This window comes from Mya arenaria, chromosome 17 (assembly GCF_026914265.1).
Source record: "Mya arenaria isolate MELC-2E11 chromosome 17, ASM2691426v1".
Taxonomy (NCBI): Eukaryota; Metazoa; Mollusca; class Bivalvia; order Myida; family Myidae; genus Mya; species Mya arenaria.
In genome coordinates, this window is record NC_069138.1 from 2,879,434 (window position 1) to 2,900,665 (window position 21,232).

The 21,232-nt window shown below is 33.8% G+C and overlaps 1 protein-coding gene across 3 annotated transcripts; it reads left to right on the top strand.

Annotated features, from left to right (window-relative positions):
* Positions 1–7,093: 7,093 nt before the first annotated feature.
* LOC128224165 (uncharacterized) lies at positions 7,094–18,594 on the top strand. Of its 3 annotated transcripts, none has more exons than XM_052933900.1 (5): positions 7,094–7,321; positions 15,025–15,655; positions 16,551–16,604; positions 16,929–17,417; positions 17,758–18,594. In XM_052933900.1, the coding sequence occupies exons 2-5, from the start codon at positions 15,046–15,048 to the stop codon at positions 17,856–17,858; spliced, it is 1,254 nt and encodes a 417-aa protein (XP_052789860.1). In that variant the 5' UTR covers positions 7,094–7,321; positions 15,025–15,045; the 3' UTR covers positions 17,859–18,594. The 3 variants fall into 3 exon arrangements, with proteins under 3 accessions (XP_052789860.1, XP_052789861.1, XP_052789862.1); XM_052933901.1 differs by having other exon boundaries at positions 15,028–15,655; XM_052933902.1 differs by lacking the exon at positions 7,094–7,321 and adding an exon at positions 7,825–7,949.
* The last annotated feature ends 2,638 nt before the right edge of the window (positions 18,595–21,232 follow it).

Genomic DNA, 21,232 nt, shown 5'->3' on the forward strand with positions numbered 1-21,232 from the left:
ACTTTAGCATATACCAATCGTCTCGTCTACTTCAGGCCGATTTAAAATCTAACATGTTCATGCAATCCTTATTTTTGCGAAATACCATAAGGTCAAGCGTAAACAATTGTATATTTAACGTCATTAGTTGACGGGTGGGGAAGAGTTTCGACTTTTGAATCGTAAAAAAGAACAAAGTTGTTTCTGCACTCAAAATTAAATTGTCATGATTAAGTCTATTTAGCGCCTGTTTTCTAAGAAACTAACATGTTTTCTTTTCAAGGTCCTTTCTTCTGGTCGTATATTGAAAAATAACGCTAAACATAATATCGCTTCGGCATGGCCAGGTTAAGTAAACGCTTTACTCAAAACAATATTGGCAATGCGATGTAGGACAAATAAATGGATGTCCTGCTGATGGGTGTGGTGATAGCATGTACATTTGAAACGATACAATACGTGCAAATACTAGGACATTAAAGGAACACTTAACATGTTTAGACATTAATTAGTAAGGTGAAAAAATACAGGAAAACCTTGACTCTCTGTTCCTCTCTTTTATTCAATATGTTGATATTTTAATGAATTGCATCAACTCACAATCAACTTTTATAAGAAAACAGGCTGAAAAGGCAACGAATTGGCGTATTAACATTCATGCAATTTTTCTGAAGAAAGGTGTACAAATCGTGCCTTAAAGCTGCACTCTCACAGATAAACCAGTTTACAACATTCTTTTTTTTTTGTCTTGGAAAGAGCATTTTTTGCGTAAATATTTGAAAACCAATGATATAAGATTGCTGACAAAAATCAGATCGCAGAATGTCATATTTCCGTTCGAAAATTAATGTTTTATGGCTTAAACCGTTACTAAAGGATTAAGAAAATTACATAAAACATCAATTTTTGAACTTAAATTTAAAATTATGCGACCTTATTTTTTGTCTGCAGTCTTATACAATTGGATTCCATCGATTTTCGCACAAATTGGCTCGTTCCAAGACAAAAAAAATAAAAAAAAAGTTGTCAAAACGTTCAATCTGTGAGAGTGCAGCTTTAAATGGAATACATATTATTGTTTAACATGGGCATCTGTCTTTGAGAACAATAACTTCTAGAAATGTTCAAGGGTAATGTCGGAAACTCACTATACGTTTAATTAATATATGACGGACATGCCGTAAAACGGAACTGACCTCACGCAACACGTATCTGCTTTATCACGGGCTCGTAGTCGTATCTGTATTATCACGGGCTCGTAGACGTATCTGAATTATCACAGGCTCGTTGACGTATCTGTATTATCACGGGCTCGTTGACGTATCTGTATTATCACGGGCTCGTTGACGTATCTGTATTATCACAGGCTCGTTGACGTATCTGTATTATCACGGGCTCGTTGACGTATCTGTATTATCACGGGCTCGTTGACGTATCTGTATTATCACGGGCTCGTTGACGTATCTGTATTATCACGGGCTCGTTGACGTATCTGAATTATCACAGGCTCGTAGACGTATCTGAATTATCACAGGCTCGTTGACGTATCTGAATTATCACAGGCTCGTTGACGTATCTGTATTATCACGGGCTCGTTGACGTATCTGTATTATCACGGGCTCGTTGACGTATCTGTATTATCACGGGCTCGTAGTCGTATCTGTATTATCACGGGCTCGTAGACGTATCTTAATTATCACAGGCTCGTTGACGTATCTCAATTATCACAGGCTCGTTGACGTATCTCAATTATCACAGGCTCGTTGACGTATCTCAATTATCACAGGCTCGTTGACGTATCTCAATTAGCACGAGCTCGTTTACGTATCTCAATTATTACACGCTCGTTGACGTATCTCAATTATCACAGGCTTGTTGACGTACCTCAATTAGCACGGGCCCTTAGACGTATCTTAATTATCACGGGCTCGTAGACGTATCTCAATCATCACGGGCTCGTAGACGTATCTCAATCATCACGAGATCGTTGACATATCTCAATTACCATGGGCTCGTTGAGATATCTTTATCATCACGAGCTTGTTGACGAATCTCAATCAACACGGCTCGTTAACGTATCTCAATCATCACGGGCTCGTTGACGTATCTCGATCACCACGGGCTCATTGACGTATCTCAATCATCAGGGGCTCGTTGACGTATCTCAATCATCAGGGGCTCGTTGACGTATCTCAATCACCACGGCTCGTTGACGTATCTCAATCACCACGGGCTCGTTGACGTATCTCAATCATCAGGGGCTCGATGACATATCTCAATCATCAGGGGCTCGTTGACGTATCTCAATCACCAAGGGCTCGTTGACGCAACTCAATCACCACGGGCTCGTTGACGTATCTTAATCATCAGGGACTCGTTGAAGTATCTCAATCTTCAAGGCTCGTTGACGTAACTCAATCATCATGGGCTCGTTTACCTATCTCCATATTCATGGGCTCGTTGGCAAAAATCAATTATTACGGGCTCTTTAAAATAAATGAATCATAGATTCGGTAACGTAGCCTTATTATCAGAAGCTCGTAAACGTTTCTCCACTATCAGGAGCTCGTTTATGTATCTCATATATCACGTGCTCGTTTACATATCTCAATTTTTCATGGCTTGTTATTTACATATGTATGTCATATTTTAATCACATTTATTATTATTTTCTGGAACGTTATATTTTGTCAATAGCCTTGTCGTTTTGGTATTTACAAGTTATTTGGTTTCCAATTTACAAGATAGGAAAGAACAGGAATCAAGGACTTCCTGTTACATCAACCGGTATATTTGTTTAATATCCGCACATGAAGAACTACTATTGATACAATAAAGAACATTACAAGTTTCTCTAATCCATAACACTTTATGTCGTAACAACACATATCAATAAGAGCAGATTGAACTGTCCGAGTTGCTATTTTAATAAGAACAAGAACACCTCACAATAATTATTTCTCACCCATCTTCTAAAGTGAACGACTCTTCCGTAACCGGAAACTGTTTATCATATGACGTCATAATAACGCAAGGAAAAATTACAAATTACTTTTTGAAGAGGTCCAACGTTTATGTTGAAAAGAGAAACAATTTAATGAATCACTATTTTAATGATTCGAATTGTCAACTTTCTTAGAATAATGAAAGGGTTAAACCGATGTATGATATATGTACATTGAATTACAGGAGAAAAATCGAACAAACTTAAACATATGGTGTCAGCCCACAAAAAAATGCATTCGGGTCTTTGTATCTCTTCAAGTAGTCTCTAAAAACCACTTGACTTTACCATTATGGTGGCATTTATTAATTTGTACATTGCATGTTTGTATGTAACTCGAAGTTAATACATGATTTATATCATAATTAAAGACATACTTTGTGGATTTGAATGATATTTTCAGGACCTCTTTCCTTGGCAGATTGATTCAGAAATGATCCCATAGATGCGGCCATAACTGCGTCATTTAGACGTTATAGATATAAATAAAAGTCTTATAATAACAAAATGGTATTGATATGGTTTTACTTGTGTTATTTTAACAGACGAAGTATTTACAATAGAGTTAAGGCTGACGTTTTTCTATCAATTCATTATAAAGTGATAAACAGGAGTCATTATAAAATATAACAAAGAATATATTTTCGTTGTGGGCCTACTCCAGATAAAGTGATTCCGCATTCGTCAAAGGGAGATCACTTCTATTCGCCGCATCGATGTTGTATATGAGTTATCTCGATTGTATGCTGCATAGACAAGCTAATTTAAAACGAATTTACATTACGCAAAACAAAAAATATTATATTCAATGTGCTGCTCAATCGCAATTTAGTCCTCAACCCATTTCTCGGTTACTATTTTTTCACATTTAATTAAAATATAAACATAATTTTGGGACTGCGGACAGAGATTTATAAAGACAAAAATCATCGAAAATGCCATAAATGATGAATTTGTAATGTGTTTGTAATGTGTTTAAATTTCTTCAAAATGTCTTGCTTTAAGAGAATTGCACTTACATATTTCGACACATATATAGTGTCTGTCTCAAATGCTTTGCCTGTTTAACAACGCTTATAAAACTCAATCAAAGCACTTTTCTTTGCTTATGCTCCATGAGTATTCTGTAAAACAGGAAACTTAATACGCATATTAAGACAAATTATCATCAAATCTTCAATATTGCTCCCTGCAATGCAAGTTAATTGAAAAATACAACAAACAAAAAAATATACGTCTTAAGGCCCAGAAGCGCGTGTCGCGGCTGAGGTATTTCAAACAATACAAATATTTCCAATTGCTAAACTTTAAAGGTTTAAATGAGTTAAATCTTCATACTTATTTGTTCAAGTGCAATAACTAGTCGTTCAAAATGGATAGTCTATTTAGTGGTTTGATGACATTAAGTGAATTCTTAGTGATTTAGAATGGGCGGAGTGAGCGTAGCGAACTAATCCTCTTTAATCAGTAAGAATGCACAGGTTGTCATATAACTGACTTAGAATAACCTTATTGGCTGATACATTGTCGACGCAAAATCTGACGCATGGAGTGTGTATCGGATGATTGGCAGTAGGCGGACCTTTAAACACGCGTGAGCGTTGACATTCTAAATGATTATATCTACTACTTAATGGTTGCATATCTGCAATCTCATTGGTTTAAAATGTAGGTTTTATGCTAAATAAAGTATATTTAGTCATGCGTATGCAGTGACAAGTTTAATAAAGCTTCTGTAGTAGTCCTTAAAGACGACCTTTTCAACGATTTCGTTTAATTTGGTTTTGCTTTAGGTCAAACTGATTGGTTTTCAGCAGAGAACGAAGGAATAAAGAAGGACATATTGAAGGAAAGAAGAAAATATAAAAAGAAAGACATATAGCAAGAAAGAAGATAAGAAAGAAGGAAGGTAGGAAAAAAAAGGTCAGATAGAAAAAGGAAAAAAGTAAGAAAGAAAGAAAGAAAAAAAGGAAGGAAGGAAGGAAGGAAGGAAGGAAGGAAGGAAGGAAGGAAGGAAGGAAGGAAGGAAGGAAGGAAGGAAGGAAGGAAGGAAGGAAGGAAGGAAGGAAGGAAGGAAGGAAGGAAGGAAGGAAGGAAGGAAGGAAGGAAGGAAGGAAGGAAGGGGTTCTAGCCGAGAAATCTGTTTTACGTTCTTCTGAGATCAGAAATTAGCTAGTCTATTTAAGCAATCAGGAGTTAGCTTGCGTAACCGATGGTGCCATAGTCAGCACTATTTTAACCACGAGGTAGCTAACCCAGCCGAAAGTGCGTATTATTCTCTTCGTGTAATCAGGAGGTAGCTTTCCTAGCCGATAGTGTCGTATTAGGTATTTATTAATCATGATGTAGTTAACTTAGTCGAAAGTGCATATTATACACTTTTTGTAATCAGGAGGTAGCAAGCCTAGCTGAAAGAGCCGTAGTATGCAACTATTGTAATCACGCAGTAGTTAAACTATTTGATAGTCCATTACGCCCTTCGGGTAATCAAGACGTAGCTATCCTAGCCGATAGTGTTGAAGTATGTTCTTCGGGTAATCGTGATGTATCTAGCCTAGCCGATAGTTCTGTACAATGGTTTTCATGTATTCATAATGTAGCTTTCCTAGTCGAAAGTGCGTATTTGGCACTTAAAATGCTCAGAAGGTAGCTTACTTAGCCCAAAGTTTCTTTGCTCCTCAGGTAATTAGGAGGCAGCTAGCATAGCTGAAAGCGCCGTATTATGCTCTTCATGTATTACGGGGGTAATTAACCCAGCCGAAAGCGCTGTATTATGCTCTTCATGTAATAAGGGGGTAATTCACCTAGCCGAAAGTGCCGTATTATGATTTTCGTGTATTCAGGAGGAAGTATACCTAGCCGTTAGTGTGGTATTATGCTCTTCATATGATCACGAGGTTGCTAGCTTAGCCGGTAGTGCCGTATTTTGCACTTCGGAAAAATAGTAAGCCTATCCAATATGGTTGTATTATTCATTTTGGGTTCTCGGGAGGCAATTGTTTTTGTTCGCAGCAGTCCAGATTGCGATTAAGTTTCCACCATTGCCAAGGTCACCTAAGGCTGTATAAAATGTGTAACTATATGCAATATGAGGAATGTTTGTTTAAAGAAAAATGAAAATAGCTTTTGTTTCTCTTAATATCGTGTTTATCGGTATCTAAGAAGTCGTTTACTAAAATAACTTCATTTTATTGAAATATGTCAATAACCACACCTAATAAACCAAAGAATAAGTCAAGTGGTTTTCATACTTGTTATGGTTGCGTGAGGGACCTCCACACTTAGGTAATTGAAAGTATGGATTAACGGGGATACTTACCTTGCCCATAACTTATTATTTTTAAGATATTAATGATAAAAAGGGCATTTACATACAGCTGTATTCCTCATCAGGGGTTACATAAATATATTAATATTATAATGTTAAACTTGATGCTTGGAAAGACAAAATTATATTGTTATCATATGAAACGTTCTATTGAGCACAGGAAAAATTATTTCAATCAAATCTTGATAACAATTGAGAAATATTAATAAATCGTTCAATTCATTTCCAAAATAAATTGCAATAAGAACAAAAATAAATAAACGCCATAAATTTATCACCAATTGTATTTTGAGACATTTATTTTGCATGTTAGCCCTCATTAAGCTCCACCTATTCAAATGCTGTCAAAGGTATATGAGGAAACCAGGAATCACAATATAACATTACAACCAATGGCATGATTTTTACAATTATATTTTTGTAAAGAAAATTGGTATAATTCATCGTTTTTAAAACATGTCATTATTCCAATCAATTCACGAACAACGCATTAAAAGCATTCCATTCCATTCCAACGACTTTTTTATATTCAATGCTATTGTTTTAAGACGATCGTGTCAATAATAATTTGATTGCGTGAACAATATCAATGGCCAGAAGACATTAACGGAGTTAATACACTGTGTCTTTATCTTGATTAATATTCATGCTTTTGAAAAATGTGAAATTGAAAAGATATTATATCAATCACAAAATACCACCGAGGTGGTCAAGTTTCAGTACAAATATGATTTAAAAAAGATTAAACAATTGTTGCTTTGCATTTCAAAAGAATATTTCAATCTGAACACTGACAAGAGTTTCTTAAGACCTTACACTTCGATTGATTGGGAACTTTTGGGAAATTAAATATTTTAAAACAAAGATTTAGAATCATATACAACAGTATTCAATTTTAACTGTCTGCGGATTTTTACCCGCTGGGGGATCGATTTTTTGTGCCAACAGCTTGTGCATGAGGCAACTTGAAGCTGAGACTTTCGAGATGGCAACCCGTATTTAATACAGAGGTGAGTGAAAAACATATATTAATAATTGATGTTAGATTAATAGCCTTCGTGTACATAATGTTACAGCTTTTTAATATTTTGGCACCCATACTTGAAGTCCACATTCGAGGTTTGAATGATTAAATGGAAACTACTTGGGGCAGGCCTTACAACAGACATTGTTTCCAGAATGAACGAGAAAGATATTGATTTTAGGAATTCCAAGGTTTAGTTTAAAAACAAGACCTTGTCGGAGGTCAAGTACTTTTTGGACCAATAAATGCATAGTTTGGTGGCCTAACACCGAAATACACAACTACCGAGGAAAGTGTACAACAGTTTTATGTATATCGCTGTTTCTCTCATTCATCGACATTTATGCCAGAATTCGTACTCGGTGTAAAATGTTGAGATCAATATAGTCTGTTGAAGGTCATTCGATCTATAGGTGAAAATCAATGGTAAAGTCAATATCAGGTGAAAGTGAATCACAAAAAGCTAGATATGATGAAAGGAATACATTTAAAGGAATAAGTGTATTTCTCTTGCCATTTTTACTATGTTTTACATTTACGTATTGATTTCGGGACAATATACTGACCAAAGTTTCTAATCTAATACTGATGTTACAGGTTTAAAACTGATTGAGGTTGGAATTATTATGTTTCTGAATTGTTCCTTTATATGACAAAACGTATCATGTGAATCTCAAAAATAAATCTTAAGTATTTCTAGTTATGACACAATTTCGCAACTTTGTCATTGCAAGTAATACAATACTGCTACTACTAGTTGATAACCGGTTGCGGTGGAGTTTTATAGTTTTTGAACTATTCATAAACTTGACAATATATGCACTACCAACGACGCGTTTTTTTTTCTTCAAAAAGCGCGTATTCACCGCGGGAGAGATTGCGTCATCGCGGAAAACCGCGGTATTTTCCACGGTAGCCAACGCGCTGGCGCACGTCGTCGCCGCGTTATCTGCTGCTTTCGTGAACGACTTCCGAAAACTTCCCCAAGCTTGATAATTATATCGCTGGTATATCGAGTGTTTGTTTAAGTATTTTTAATAAGTAAATTTACTTATTCACAATCACACGAGTTTATCGAGGGCATTCGAAATTTAAATTTTTAGAACAAGATAACAATAGCGTCTGAATTCGTTCATAGTTGCAAAGCATAATTTCAAGTGATCAAACAACGTTTTGCGTACAAAACAAATATGTAGATTAAGTTTGTATGAGTTAAATATAACTGACTAGAATTATATGTATAGGATGGGAACAAAGAAAAAGCAGATAATTGACAGCTACTTTTATTATTAATATACACTTCGAAACGCCGCGTATCGCAGTGACATGACGCGGAACTCGGAAGAAATTATAGATAAGAACGCGGTGGGCATTATGCTTCAATCGCGGCGTCCAGTGAAAAAACGATCAAAAAGATATAACGTCCGCGTAAGGAGAAATTGCGGCGCTGTGCGAAATATGCAAGAAATGTGTGGCTATTAGTGTATCAGTGAACTAGGGGTGTTCGATAAATTACTAAATATTACTTACAGCGTGAATTATATTACAATGTAAAATATAGGGACACATCTAGTAGCTAACTATATATCATGGCTCTGTATAAAGAAACAACGTTGCGTCACAACAGCAACTTAAAAACAAACACAAGCAGCACAGGTAGATTAGTTGTTACAGCAATGGAACAGTCAGTTTAAGAAAAGATAATTGGGGCTTTAAACCAGTCTATATGCACTCAACCTTTCATTTGCACCAAAATGTATCGATTATTTCAAAATTTAAAACATAATACCACATTGAAAAACTACATGCCCTAGCCAAGTTTACTTCATTCCACCAATTACCAATAATATTGCAATTCATAATTATGTTAAAACGTACATACAAAATGTTGTTAACAGTACGCCTTACTGCATGTTTCCAAGTTCTAAGAGTATCCGATGTAAAGCAAAGGGATGCCCGGTGACCCCTTATTAGATTGATAACATTTGAAAGGGTTTAAAGTGTAGAGGAAGAATAGTATACTGACTATTCCTATTAACTATTGCAAACACGCGGTTTTGACATCTAAGCATTGAAAAATGGATCATTTCACTTCCGATTTCAGTTGAAATAAATGAAGAAATTATTTTTAATTAAATCATTCGAAATTTTTCCGGTTTGAAATAGCCATCACGTATGTCTGTATGACACATGTGTAATATAACACTGATCTACTTCTATTGGTCAGAAAATATTTCACTCCGCATTGTTGTAATCAAATTTGTGGCAAAAAATAGTTAATTGCTAATATTCTAGCAAGTTGTACGGTGTATCTTATGACGACTCGTGACAGATCCTATTTGTATTGTTTTAGTTTGCATATTTATAAGAAATGAGACAGCAATACCTTTTCAAATGATGCCGAAATTTAATAGCGTCACCCGAAACTACAATTTCATATTACGGTCAATTTCTTTAATTATTTTTGTGAACATCGGAATACCAACTACGCAGTATATGATTTGGTATTGCACATTTTACTCACTGCGAGCATACGTGCTCGACTGTGGATATATAAAGGCAAAGTATTTAATATAGACAAAACCTTCAATTTACTAATTACCAATTTTTCACGGAAATACAATGATAAGCATGATAAGAATATCCTTTAGACGATTTCTAAAAGTCTGAAAGCTTGCGACATCGTGCATTTCGGTTTATCAGTATTCAAGTAAAACATGCCTTGACCATCACTTGAGTAAAACAGAGAGTACTATGTTTGACCGCTTTTGATTTGTAGTAAGGATCTGATATGCCCACTATGAATGTTGGTCCTGAAGTGCCTCCGTTTAAAAATGTAGTCATACATATAAAACAAAGCGCATTTTTGTACAGTTTTATTCCCCATCAGAGATTACAGAAATCTAACGTACTTGAACAATTATGAAAACTAGTAAAGTACCCTGCAAGGTACTGAAATGATTCACATCCCCAAAGAATATTTTTAGTTGTATACGTTTATCTTAAGATAACTGATGTACACTAATTTGAAGCTTGATGACTAGTAAGCCCATATTTAATTGGTTTCATATGAAAGGTTTTAATGTGAAGAGGATTCTATGTTAATATTAGCCTGATAACACTTGTGAAATATACAAAACATAACTTATGTTTAACATTAAGACAACCACTTCCCTAAATAATCTGTGTCTAGCACATCGTTTAAAAAAATAGGTATTGATTCCAATAGATTATGAGAACGATACTAAAGTAAACACAATCAGTACGTCTTCTAGATATTAAACGTCACAATGATCAGATGCTGGTCTCATAGATAATTTGTAGAAGCGAGCAATATCGATAGAGAGAAGCCCAAAACAGACCTTAAACAATTCAGTTTGAAATCGATTCCTTAAATTATTTTGCAAAATGTTTATGAATTATCTATTATAAAAACCACAAACTACTACCAAGCTGATCAAGTTTGAAATTGTTTTTGGTTTTTAAATTAAAACAAAAGCGTTCATCTATATCAGATAAGAACAATTGGTATATATTTCAAAATTTGACGAGGTTCGAATAACTGAACAAAGCTCAATATTGATCGGATTGATAACTTTTAATTTGGTTAATTGATTGTTCGGCTTAAAGGGTAAATTTGATACACCTTTAAAACCACCAATACATTTAATATTTCACGATAGATTTAGTGAAACAAATACGATGAAATTCGATATTATTTCAAACTGTTATAGGATATGTATTCTTTTGTATTCTTTTTGTGCGTACATGTCTTGCTGGAGGTAACTATGAGCTGACGTTTTAGACATGGCGAATCTTATTTAAAAACATTTTATTCACTTTACCTTAGAGTGTAGTGTTAGATAAATAACAAATGTTTATATAGTGTAACAGATGTTCTGTCATTCCGTATTCCGTACCATTTTTTTAAATGTAGCTGTTTAATCTTTGCCCACTCATACTTGTAGTCCACATTCGAATATTAAATTACTAAATATTAACTACTCGGTACAGGCCTTGCATCTAAAATTGTTTTGGGAGAAACACACAACGTACCAAGCAACACAGACATATACGTTGTAATAGCTTTGGAACAGTCAGTAAAACAGGAGATCACTCGGGCTTTAAACCAATGCTTGATCAGTCAACCTTACATTTGCAACACCAATTATCAATTATTGTAAAATTTAAAACATAATGTCACCATTAAAAAACTACACGGCCAAGCCAAGTTTATCCAAATCCAACGACCAAACATTATATCACAATGTTGCATATACCTCATTATATTTATATATATAAATGCTGATAACAGTATGCCTAACTGCATGTTGCTAAACATCTAATATTACGCTAGATGTACGGTGACCTCATATAAGTTTGGTACCCATTGAAAGTGTTGAATGTGTATAGGAATGAATTATAATGATACATATAATGCATATACGCTGTTGATCAATTAGCATTGACAAATTAGTCATTTCACTTCCGGTTTAAGTTGAAATAAACAACGAAAATACAAATTATATTGCATTTAGTTGGTATGTTAGAAAAAAAGAGACAGAAATACTTTTTGAATGATACAGAAATTCAAAGGGGTCACAATGTTGTTGTTGTTCTTATTCCTCTTCGTTATCTTCTTCTTCATCTTTTTCATTTTCTTTTTCTTCTTCTTGTGCTTCTTTTTCTTTTTCTTCTTCTTCTTTTTTCTTTTTCTTCTATACCAATTAAAATGGGGGTCAGTGAATGTACAAATTTAACATTATGACTAATGGCATGATAAAATGAAATTATTTTTAAATACCAATTACGCAGTTTAGCTTTGATTATTAACTATTTAGTTCACTGTTCCAGCCATTGTAAATTTTCAGGCACAACTTCAAATGTCTCATGAAGTATATTGATGGCAACATATTCAACAGTGGTGAAACATTGCAATTTTCATATCACCCATTCCTCAAAAATATTATTATAAGTCTTTAAACCTTTAGCCTATTAAACAGAGTATCAGTTTCATTTTAATGGTCTCGGTATGTACTTGATAGTATTGGTATCAATATCAACTAGCTTATACGATTGTATTGTATATGTTTAAATCTGTAAACGATTCAACGGGTTTGGTAATTGAGAATTTAAAACGCTTTTAAATGTCGAACGTTATTTGTTTGTTGATATGCCAAGTATGTATAAACGATGTTTCTCTAATTTTCGCTGTTCTGGGCATCAGCTTATGATTGAAAAGGGGCGTCATATGGATATTAGCCGTGAATATAGATATTGTCAATTTTGCTTAAACATGCGGCATGTTTATTCAGTAGAAGATGAGTTTCACATGTTTTTTATATGTCCTTTGTATGATACAATAAGACGAAATATATTTCCTCCTTATTGGCTTAATCATTTAGAAACTGTACACTTATTCACCAGAATTATGGCTGTTGAAAATGATAGAGAGATTTTTATTTTAGCAAAATTTGTATATGAATGCAGCAAAGTACGGGAAGAGTTGATTTCCTAAAATTGTACTTCCTATTTGTGTTCTTTTACTATAATTGTATATACCATAATATTTATTCAATATCTTATGTTTTGTGTTCCATGTGCCTTTGTATTATATTTACCAATTTTCACACATGTTTGATCAATTATTGTTAATGCCATGTAAAATAATAATCTCATGATAAATGGTTTAAACGCTTCTATAATTTCATATATTTTACTTTTGAAGCTACAATTTATGTGTTGAAATTTTCGTTGTGATATGATCTGTAATTATCATGGATAAACATGTTGTTATTATGTATTTATAACACAAATCTGTCTGTATTTTGGGCTGGCGGCCTTTGATTACAAATAAACATTCGTATTCGTATTCGGTAATATTATAAATGTAATGCATTTAATTTCATAATGTCTGAGACTATTTAGTCTTGTTTAATAAGACATTAATTGGTTATGTTAAATGAATAATACATGGAGGGGGAAGTTGGTTGTAAATAAGGTAATTATATCAAGTGCTATGAAAAATGTCCGGCATCGTTTAATTTAAGGCCCGAGTACATAAGCTTTACAGAAGAAATAATAATCAATAGAAAATGAAAAAAATAATTTTTCAAAGATATTTATTGGGACATCATTTTCTTGACAGTTTATGAAAATTACTTTCGTTAATGCTTCTATAGAAACCAGGACTTTTCGTCCTGATTTTATTTCGACTGCATTCATTTAAAAAAGTATAAATGGAATGATCAAGCGATTCTTTAGTTATGTCATTAATATTCCATGTTCTGACTATAACTGAACCCATGAGCTTTTATCTAAATGATGCTTTCGTTTTAGTAATGATGCCTTCGTTTTGTGTTTGAAAATGCGAAATATGTGATCTAACCTAAGAAACACATATATTTTATCATTTAAAAGATATACTCATGAAATATTCAGTTTTGCTTTTAAAAGTTTAAGTGAATCGCATCATACAAACATACAACTACACAAACCGAAAAATGTACGTCTTAATGACCAAATTGACGTGTCGCCAAAAGTAGGCGTTAATCTTAAATGTTTACGGTAATTAATTGATTATACAAATCGACTAGTTTGACTTCCTTATAAAGCAGAAAGAGTCGTGCGTATGCAGTGACAAATAAAACAAAGCATATGTAGTACTTTGTATATAACACTTTATCAACGGTTTGTTTCTGCTACGACTTATTGATTTTCGGTAGTGAGAAAAATAGCAAAGATCAATTTCAAGGGACCCATTCATAAAGGAATTTTTGACGCATTTTTACATTACGCTTTGATTGCCATCTTTGTGATTCTAATCGTATTAATGATGAATTTCATTATTTGTTATAGTGTAAGAATTTCATTAACGAAAGACGACGTGTCATTGAGTACTTTAATTTTAGAACCCCTTATATATTGTCATTTAAACGTGTTATGAAATTAAACCCAGGATGTATTGTGTTTTCAAAGTTGTGTAAATCTATGAAATGTATCAATAAAAAAATTAATTTCCGAATATAATGTACTCCTCTTTATACCATGATGTTAATTATTATATTATGGTTGAAGTTAATATTTCAAAGCCTCTTTATGTGTAACTGTATAATATGTTCATTGCAATTCTCATTTTGTCATGCATGTATGACATGAGTTTACTGAATAAACTTGAAACTTGATGATCGATACATGATTAAGAAACTTCTTTAAAAAATAGGATAAATATAAGCTATATGCATTGCGCAAAATCACAATATCGTAAAGTAATAAAATGGTAAAAATGGTAGCTAGCTTAGACAAAAGTGTCGTATAGCGATCTGGGTGCAGCTACCGAAGCTAAATCTGCAGCATGGTGATCAGAATGTACATTGAATTACTAATACTGATCAAGACGTAGCTCACTTTGCTAAACCTATAATAGTGACTTAATAGTTTTCTTACTGTCCTTTCTATCGGTTTAAATGAATACAATGATCTGATGAAATGTACTTTTGTGAAACATATCAATAACCAACATATTTTGGTGGTGTATAACTAAACTCTGACAGATATTAGCTTTTTTACTTGGAACTACCTTAGTGGCACTACCTGAGTGGCACTATTCATTATTATTATGTCCAATTTGCTTATAAATATTAGTTTGTACTTGATCATGCTTAACGTTATTTATATTGACTGTTTAAGCAGTGAAGATTAAACGTTACGATGGCCGATCGCTACTACCGCCTTATCACCTTGCTCGTTGATGTTTGCACGCCTGTCCTTAGAGAGCTTTTCCTGTACTATGCAAAGGCAGATACTTCCACGCCGTTCATAGACATCCAACAGTACATGGCAGCAAAGGAACCAATTGTTCGTCAGCTAAGAGGTCTCCCAAAGCATATTTATGAGAAGATTTACAATTCAGGTCCTATTGACGATAGTAAATGGGACATTACTGCCATGACGTGTTTGCTTCATGGCATTTTTAGTTTGCCAATACACATTAAATCCAGTGTTGAACAGATAAGAACTGAAAGAAACAAGCTTCAGCATATTAAACAGCTACAAAGCTTATCGGAGGAAGAGTATGAAAGTACATGGAGGTCAATAGAACAAAGTATTCGCCAACTCGTTTCAAACTTGTCTCCCGGATGTCAACAACAGACTGCAGAACACATAAATAATGCAAGAATAGGTAACTTTCCAAATATGTGCAATACGTTCACAACTTGGTGTCTAAGTTTGGCCGGTCACCTAGAAGAAGTGAAAGAGAATACAAACGTAACAAGACAGATTGTAGAAAATGTCGCAGAGAAGCGAGTGGACAGCCGGGGTAAGTTTGTTTAGTGTTTACTTAAATACACGTATATATACCCTAGGAAAGGAATAGAGAGTATTGAAATCTTTGGAACAAGACTTCTCATAATTCTCATTGAGCTGATGGCTCTTTTAGGGCCGACGACAGTGCAAATGTGGGTGAGGAAGGTCAAAATATAAAGCAAAAGTTCATGGTTTATTTACTTTTGAGGAACGATCTTTTTGGAAGTAAAACATACATATTTTTGTAACATGTTTTGGGTAATAGTTAGTTGAACAGATTTTACCAAAGAAGACTTTATCAGATTTTGGATAAAAAGCATTCATTTTCATTCGGGAAAGTTTGTCAACATTATTACTTTGTTTTTGTGTGAAAATGTTCCCGACTACCTTATCAACAATATATAAAGTTCTTGATGATATATTTCCAAATGAAAAAGTAATTCAAAACAAATAAAGGATATTAGGGAATGTAATTCATTTCCTTGTTACAAAAATGCAAATACATTTTTTGAAATAGCTGCAATCACCACAAAGCCTCAAGACAATGTTAATTGAGTAGTTCTGATGATATATATTACTCATACATTTTGTACTAAAAACATTTCCGGGAAAACGTAAATGCTTTTTGATTTGAAATCGGATCAAATCCTGTTTCTTTAAAACTGCTCAGCTCCTTATTACAGCTTCACATGTTGCAGCGGATATATGAATTATGCTTGCTAAATATTGAACCTCAAAACTAAATAAAAAATGTTATTTTAAACATTTTAGATGTTGGTCCTTCAAACGACTTTTGCATTGTGACCGACCCATAATAACGAACAATTTATATAAGTTCTGTATTTGCGATATTATGTCAAATATTTTTCCTTTGTTTGCTTATCCTTTTTTTCAAATTGACTTTTCAGGCACAGTTGTCAAGCGATTTAAAGCAGTTGATGACATTTTAAGGCGTATGAAAGGTACATTTGAACATATTATACAACAAATATATAACACCAACTATGACTTGAAAACAATGCGCAATGTCACTTAAACCACGGGTGTAAAAACATAGTAATCAGTGCTTAATATTTAGATCCATTGCTGTGCGTATATTATCATAAGTTGTGCACACTGAAGAAAGACTCCAACGAGAACGATAAAGCGCAAAGACAGATGTCATACAATTCATATCAAAGCAGATTTACTATAGCTAAGTCAAACATGTAAACCCTTAAGTAGAAAGTAAAACATAAGGTATCATAGAACTTTGTGAATTAGAAATGTTGCTTGTTCTAATTCAGAATGCTTTGACTCAACGATGTCTAGAGAGCTCCCGGATGATTTTGAGCCACCCGATTGTATTGCACAAATTCGAGACCATCTCCGACAAAAGCGACATGTTATTGTCACAGGGACCGTTGGTCGATCATATCTGCAGGTGGCGTTGACTGCAATAAAAGAAGTAAATAACCATGGACCTGATGTTAGTGCTGAAATATCATTCCCAAGCGATTGGCGCCATATTGATCCGTCAGAGATAAAATTTATCCTTTGCACAAACCCATTCGGCGACCACGATTTTGACGCACAAAAGGCGCCTGCGATGCTTGATGTTCTATGTCAGATAATGAATTCAGCTTATGCCGGAGAGTTGACGCTTGCAATCGTGACAAAGAAAGACGTTCTCGTTCAAGCTCAAGACGTTTTCGGGAAGGACCATGATGTGTTGCAAAACATTGTTGAACCATATGCTGAAACAACCGAAGAAAATCCTGAAATTATTTTATCTAGTAGGTCTAATTTAGATGAATCTTTTAAAATCCGAAAAAGATCTAGTTATTCATTTTTTAGGACAGATATAAATAGTATAAGCAAATTACCTTAAATATTGAAAGTAAAACACATACGCCATAATCGGCTGATTCCGTTTAAGAAACAGAATTATTACTAAGTATATTATTTTACTTTGCTGAGTAATTTTCTTTGATCATTATATTTATCAGTTTGAAATGCTTTAGTGTATTCTTATGTCAGTGTATTGTCACATTTTGAATCTAGTGTATTGGATAAAAACAAAATAAATGCACTCCTGTTTCACAACATAAAGTTGTTATACTTGAATTATTTTAGGATCCACGATATCTTGTTGTACTCATTTTCAAAGGACGACACAAAGTGCTTTGCAAGGTAAAACTGTACCTACTCTAGTTCATGATAAAGTGAAAAATTAAATAATTTTACTATGCATATATGCTGTTATATCTTTATTGTAGACATTGTAAGGACAATTAATAATCCATTTTGATAAACGTGCATAATTCAATCAAATTGATCACGACGAACAGGCACACAATTCGAGTTACATAAAAAATAAACGTTTGTAAAACAAACAGGAATTTAGAACGGTATTCATCCAAATATAGTGTAATACATTTTGACGACCTGTCGCTATAACAAATGTTTGAAATATTCATACTAACAGTAAAGCAGGTAAGTTAATTTATGTAGTATCTTGCCACAAAGGGATACGTTTCTACATTTAGATCAAATATGTTTGATGACAATATTGGAACTAACATACTGTACTTTCAAGTTCAAGATAAAGAGGAACATATGAGAACTTTTTTATCTTTAATGCTCAATGCTTCTTTAAAACATTGAATGAATAAATTATTGTTTTTTAATACCTTTTAAAAATAAATAAAAATGGAGAGAGTTTGATGAATAGATAAACGCTTATGAATTAAGCAGATATCAAGAACTGAAGTTGAAGATCAAAAAAGTGTTTTATGTCAAGTGTATATGAAATGATCTTGAAAGGAATTATATGCAAGTAGGTAGATATTTTAACGGACAGTATTTGATGTGTACATAAATGTATATATAAAATATTTGGTGACGAATTGTATGAAAAAATACGTTAATCATAAAGAAATCTGATTTTGGTATATGTATACTAAAACTATTTTTGAAAGGATTTGTATGAAATAAGGCAGATATGTTAATCGATATAATATCTAGCCGAAAGAAGATCAGTTTATATAGTTATATATATATATATATATATATATATATATATATATATATATATATATATATATATATTCAAAAAATATGCTTCACTACGAATTTAAAACAAGCTCGGCCTAAGTTTAGAATTTTAACTCTGGATTTCACATAACCGCAAACTTCCCTTACGGCACCAATCATCCCAGTAAGGTGTGTGCATGCTGATCAGTATTACCATTTTAAGGTGTTTTAATGGATGGTTACAAAAACAACAGATATGATTTACATTAATGTCCTAGAAATGTAGACAGAATAGAAACCTTAGACGGACAAATGTGAATGTGAACATATATGTACCTTTCATTCATTTTCTAATTCAGAAATGAGTTCCTGCTATCTTGCACAAGCTGAAGAATTGCCATTGAGGAAATCAGTCTTCGATGAGGCGAAATCTACGTTGAAGTCAGAACGAGTCGTTGTTCTCGTGGGAGGAAATGAGCGTCTGATCCTTTCATGCATAAAAAAACTAGCTGAACAATTTGCACCAAACAACTGTTTGGTAATCAGTAATCCAGATGACATCAAACACCTAGATGCGGGAACGGCAATGGCGGTATGTCTCAACATCACAGGAAAGTTTGTATTTGATATACACAAAAGTCGTCGATGGTTCGAGAACTTTGACTTCATTCATGCTCTTGTGAAATCAAACAAACTTCGCGTTATACTGATGTTTGATCAGACAGCACTGCAGCGCTGCGTCGACAAAATCACTGACCATGAACTGCTGAAGCACAAAGTAAAGATAACCTACAAAGATGTTGAAGACAGTCGAGTTAAAAGGGAGGCAAAAGGTATCAACATACTAGTTAAACTGATAGTTGCTTAAGTATATAACTTTACCGTTGAGACAAAGTAGATGAAATCGTAGTATTTTGAAAGTCTGGTCGGTTAAGCTATATCCACATGGCAACAAACTAAGAGCAAATATGTAAAAACTCAAATACAAACGTTTTAAAAATGACAAAGGGAGATAACAACAAACTCAAGCATCGCTATGGAACCACAAATTTCTTTAAAAAAAACAACATGTTTTACGAGATAACAAGGGCGGGGTAGAGTGCTCGATAGACTAGGTCTGAATTTGTTGTGTTTGTTTTATTTTCATTCGAAAGAGGGCCATACCGCGAGTATAATTTTAGTTATGGGCTTTAATATGCATGTTCGTATTGTTCTTTGATATATGAGTTCCAGATTTAATTTTAATATCTTGCGCTGTTTTCGACATATAGACATGGCTTAAGATTTTGCTTATGTACAACAATGTCGAAGACCACTAGGCTTTCACAAAATCTCGACCTTTTCCCTAGGAAAAGACGAGTTTAAGCTATTTTCCAAATCGCGAAAATATCAAGCATAGATTAAACATGACAAATCTTGCTTTTGATGTTGTACAATCCCTTATTTTATTATATTATAAAAATGAATTGACATAGTGCAATAACCAAGAAATAAAGATTTTGACTACAAATTCTTTAAGATGCGGATGTAAACCCATCTTAGAATCCATGAATCTTAAAATTGTTCAATACTTTAATCATGTATATGTTTGTTTTAGTTAAAGCATACTTTTAACACAGTTTATTGTTATGATTGTTTTCATGTCATTTACCATTTTATATCACTCTATTTCAGATGAGGACGAACTTCCACCACAAGGTACGAGGTAATTGACGTCTTAAACGATAAAGTGCCTTATAAGTATGTGATTTATTGCTGTTACAATATATATAGAAACAACAGTTACTTATCTTTAGATAATTATGATACTTTTTGCTTCATTATACGACCCCGATCGGCGCCATTGGCAATGTTTCACAATCGCCATTGAGCCCATGGTTTCACCAGGCCTCCAGCTCTTTGGTGATTATGAGCATCTTTGGGTGATTATCGCAAAGTGGCAGGCAGAAAGCATTCATAATCTTCCAATTAATGTTCAATCCAAATAATTTTGACAAAAAATGAAATAGAAGAATAATGGTTTTGCATATTGATCGGGAAGCAAAATCTTATAAACCGCTTGGACAATTTTGATGTAACTGCATAGAGATGTTAGAGGTGGTGCCCTTTCCAATTCGTTCAATAAAAATACATTTAATACGGAACACTATGCCCCTTAGTTTTCTGAATACTTATAAAGGGAACTCTTTGAAAATAGTTTAGTCTGAAACCGCTGGGCCCAGACCCTTTATATATATTATATAACCAGTATAATTGTTCTCTACAAAGTTCGCTCAAGTAATACCCCTAGGCTAAAAGTTGGCCACGTCCCGAGGGTCACCAGTTTTGTATAGACATACATAGGGAAATCTTTGAAATTATTCTTGTCTAAAACCACTAGGCCCAGACCGCTCATATTTACTTTGCTCTATTACAGTCCCCTATCATTATTTTTACAAAAAGTGCCGCAGTGGTCAAAGCTCGCCTCGCCCCAGGGATCACAATTTTCCGCTATACAAAATATACGAATAACTATTAATGACGAATGCAAAATGAAAAATACAAAACGACGACAAATGCTCACTGTAGGTATTAT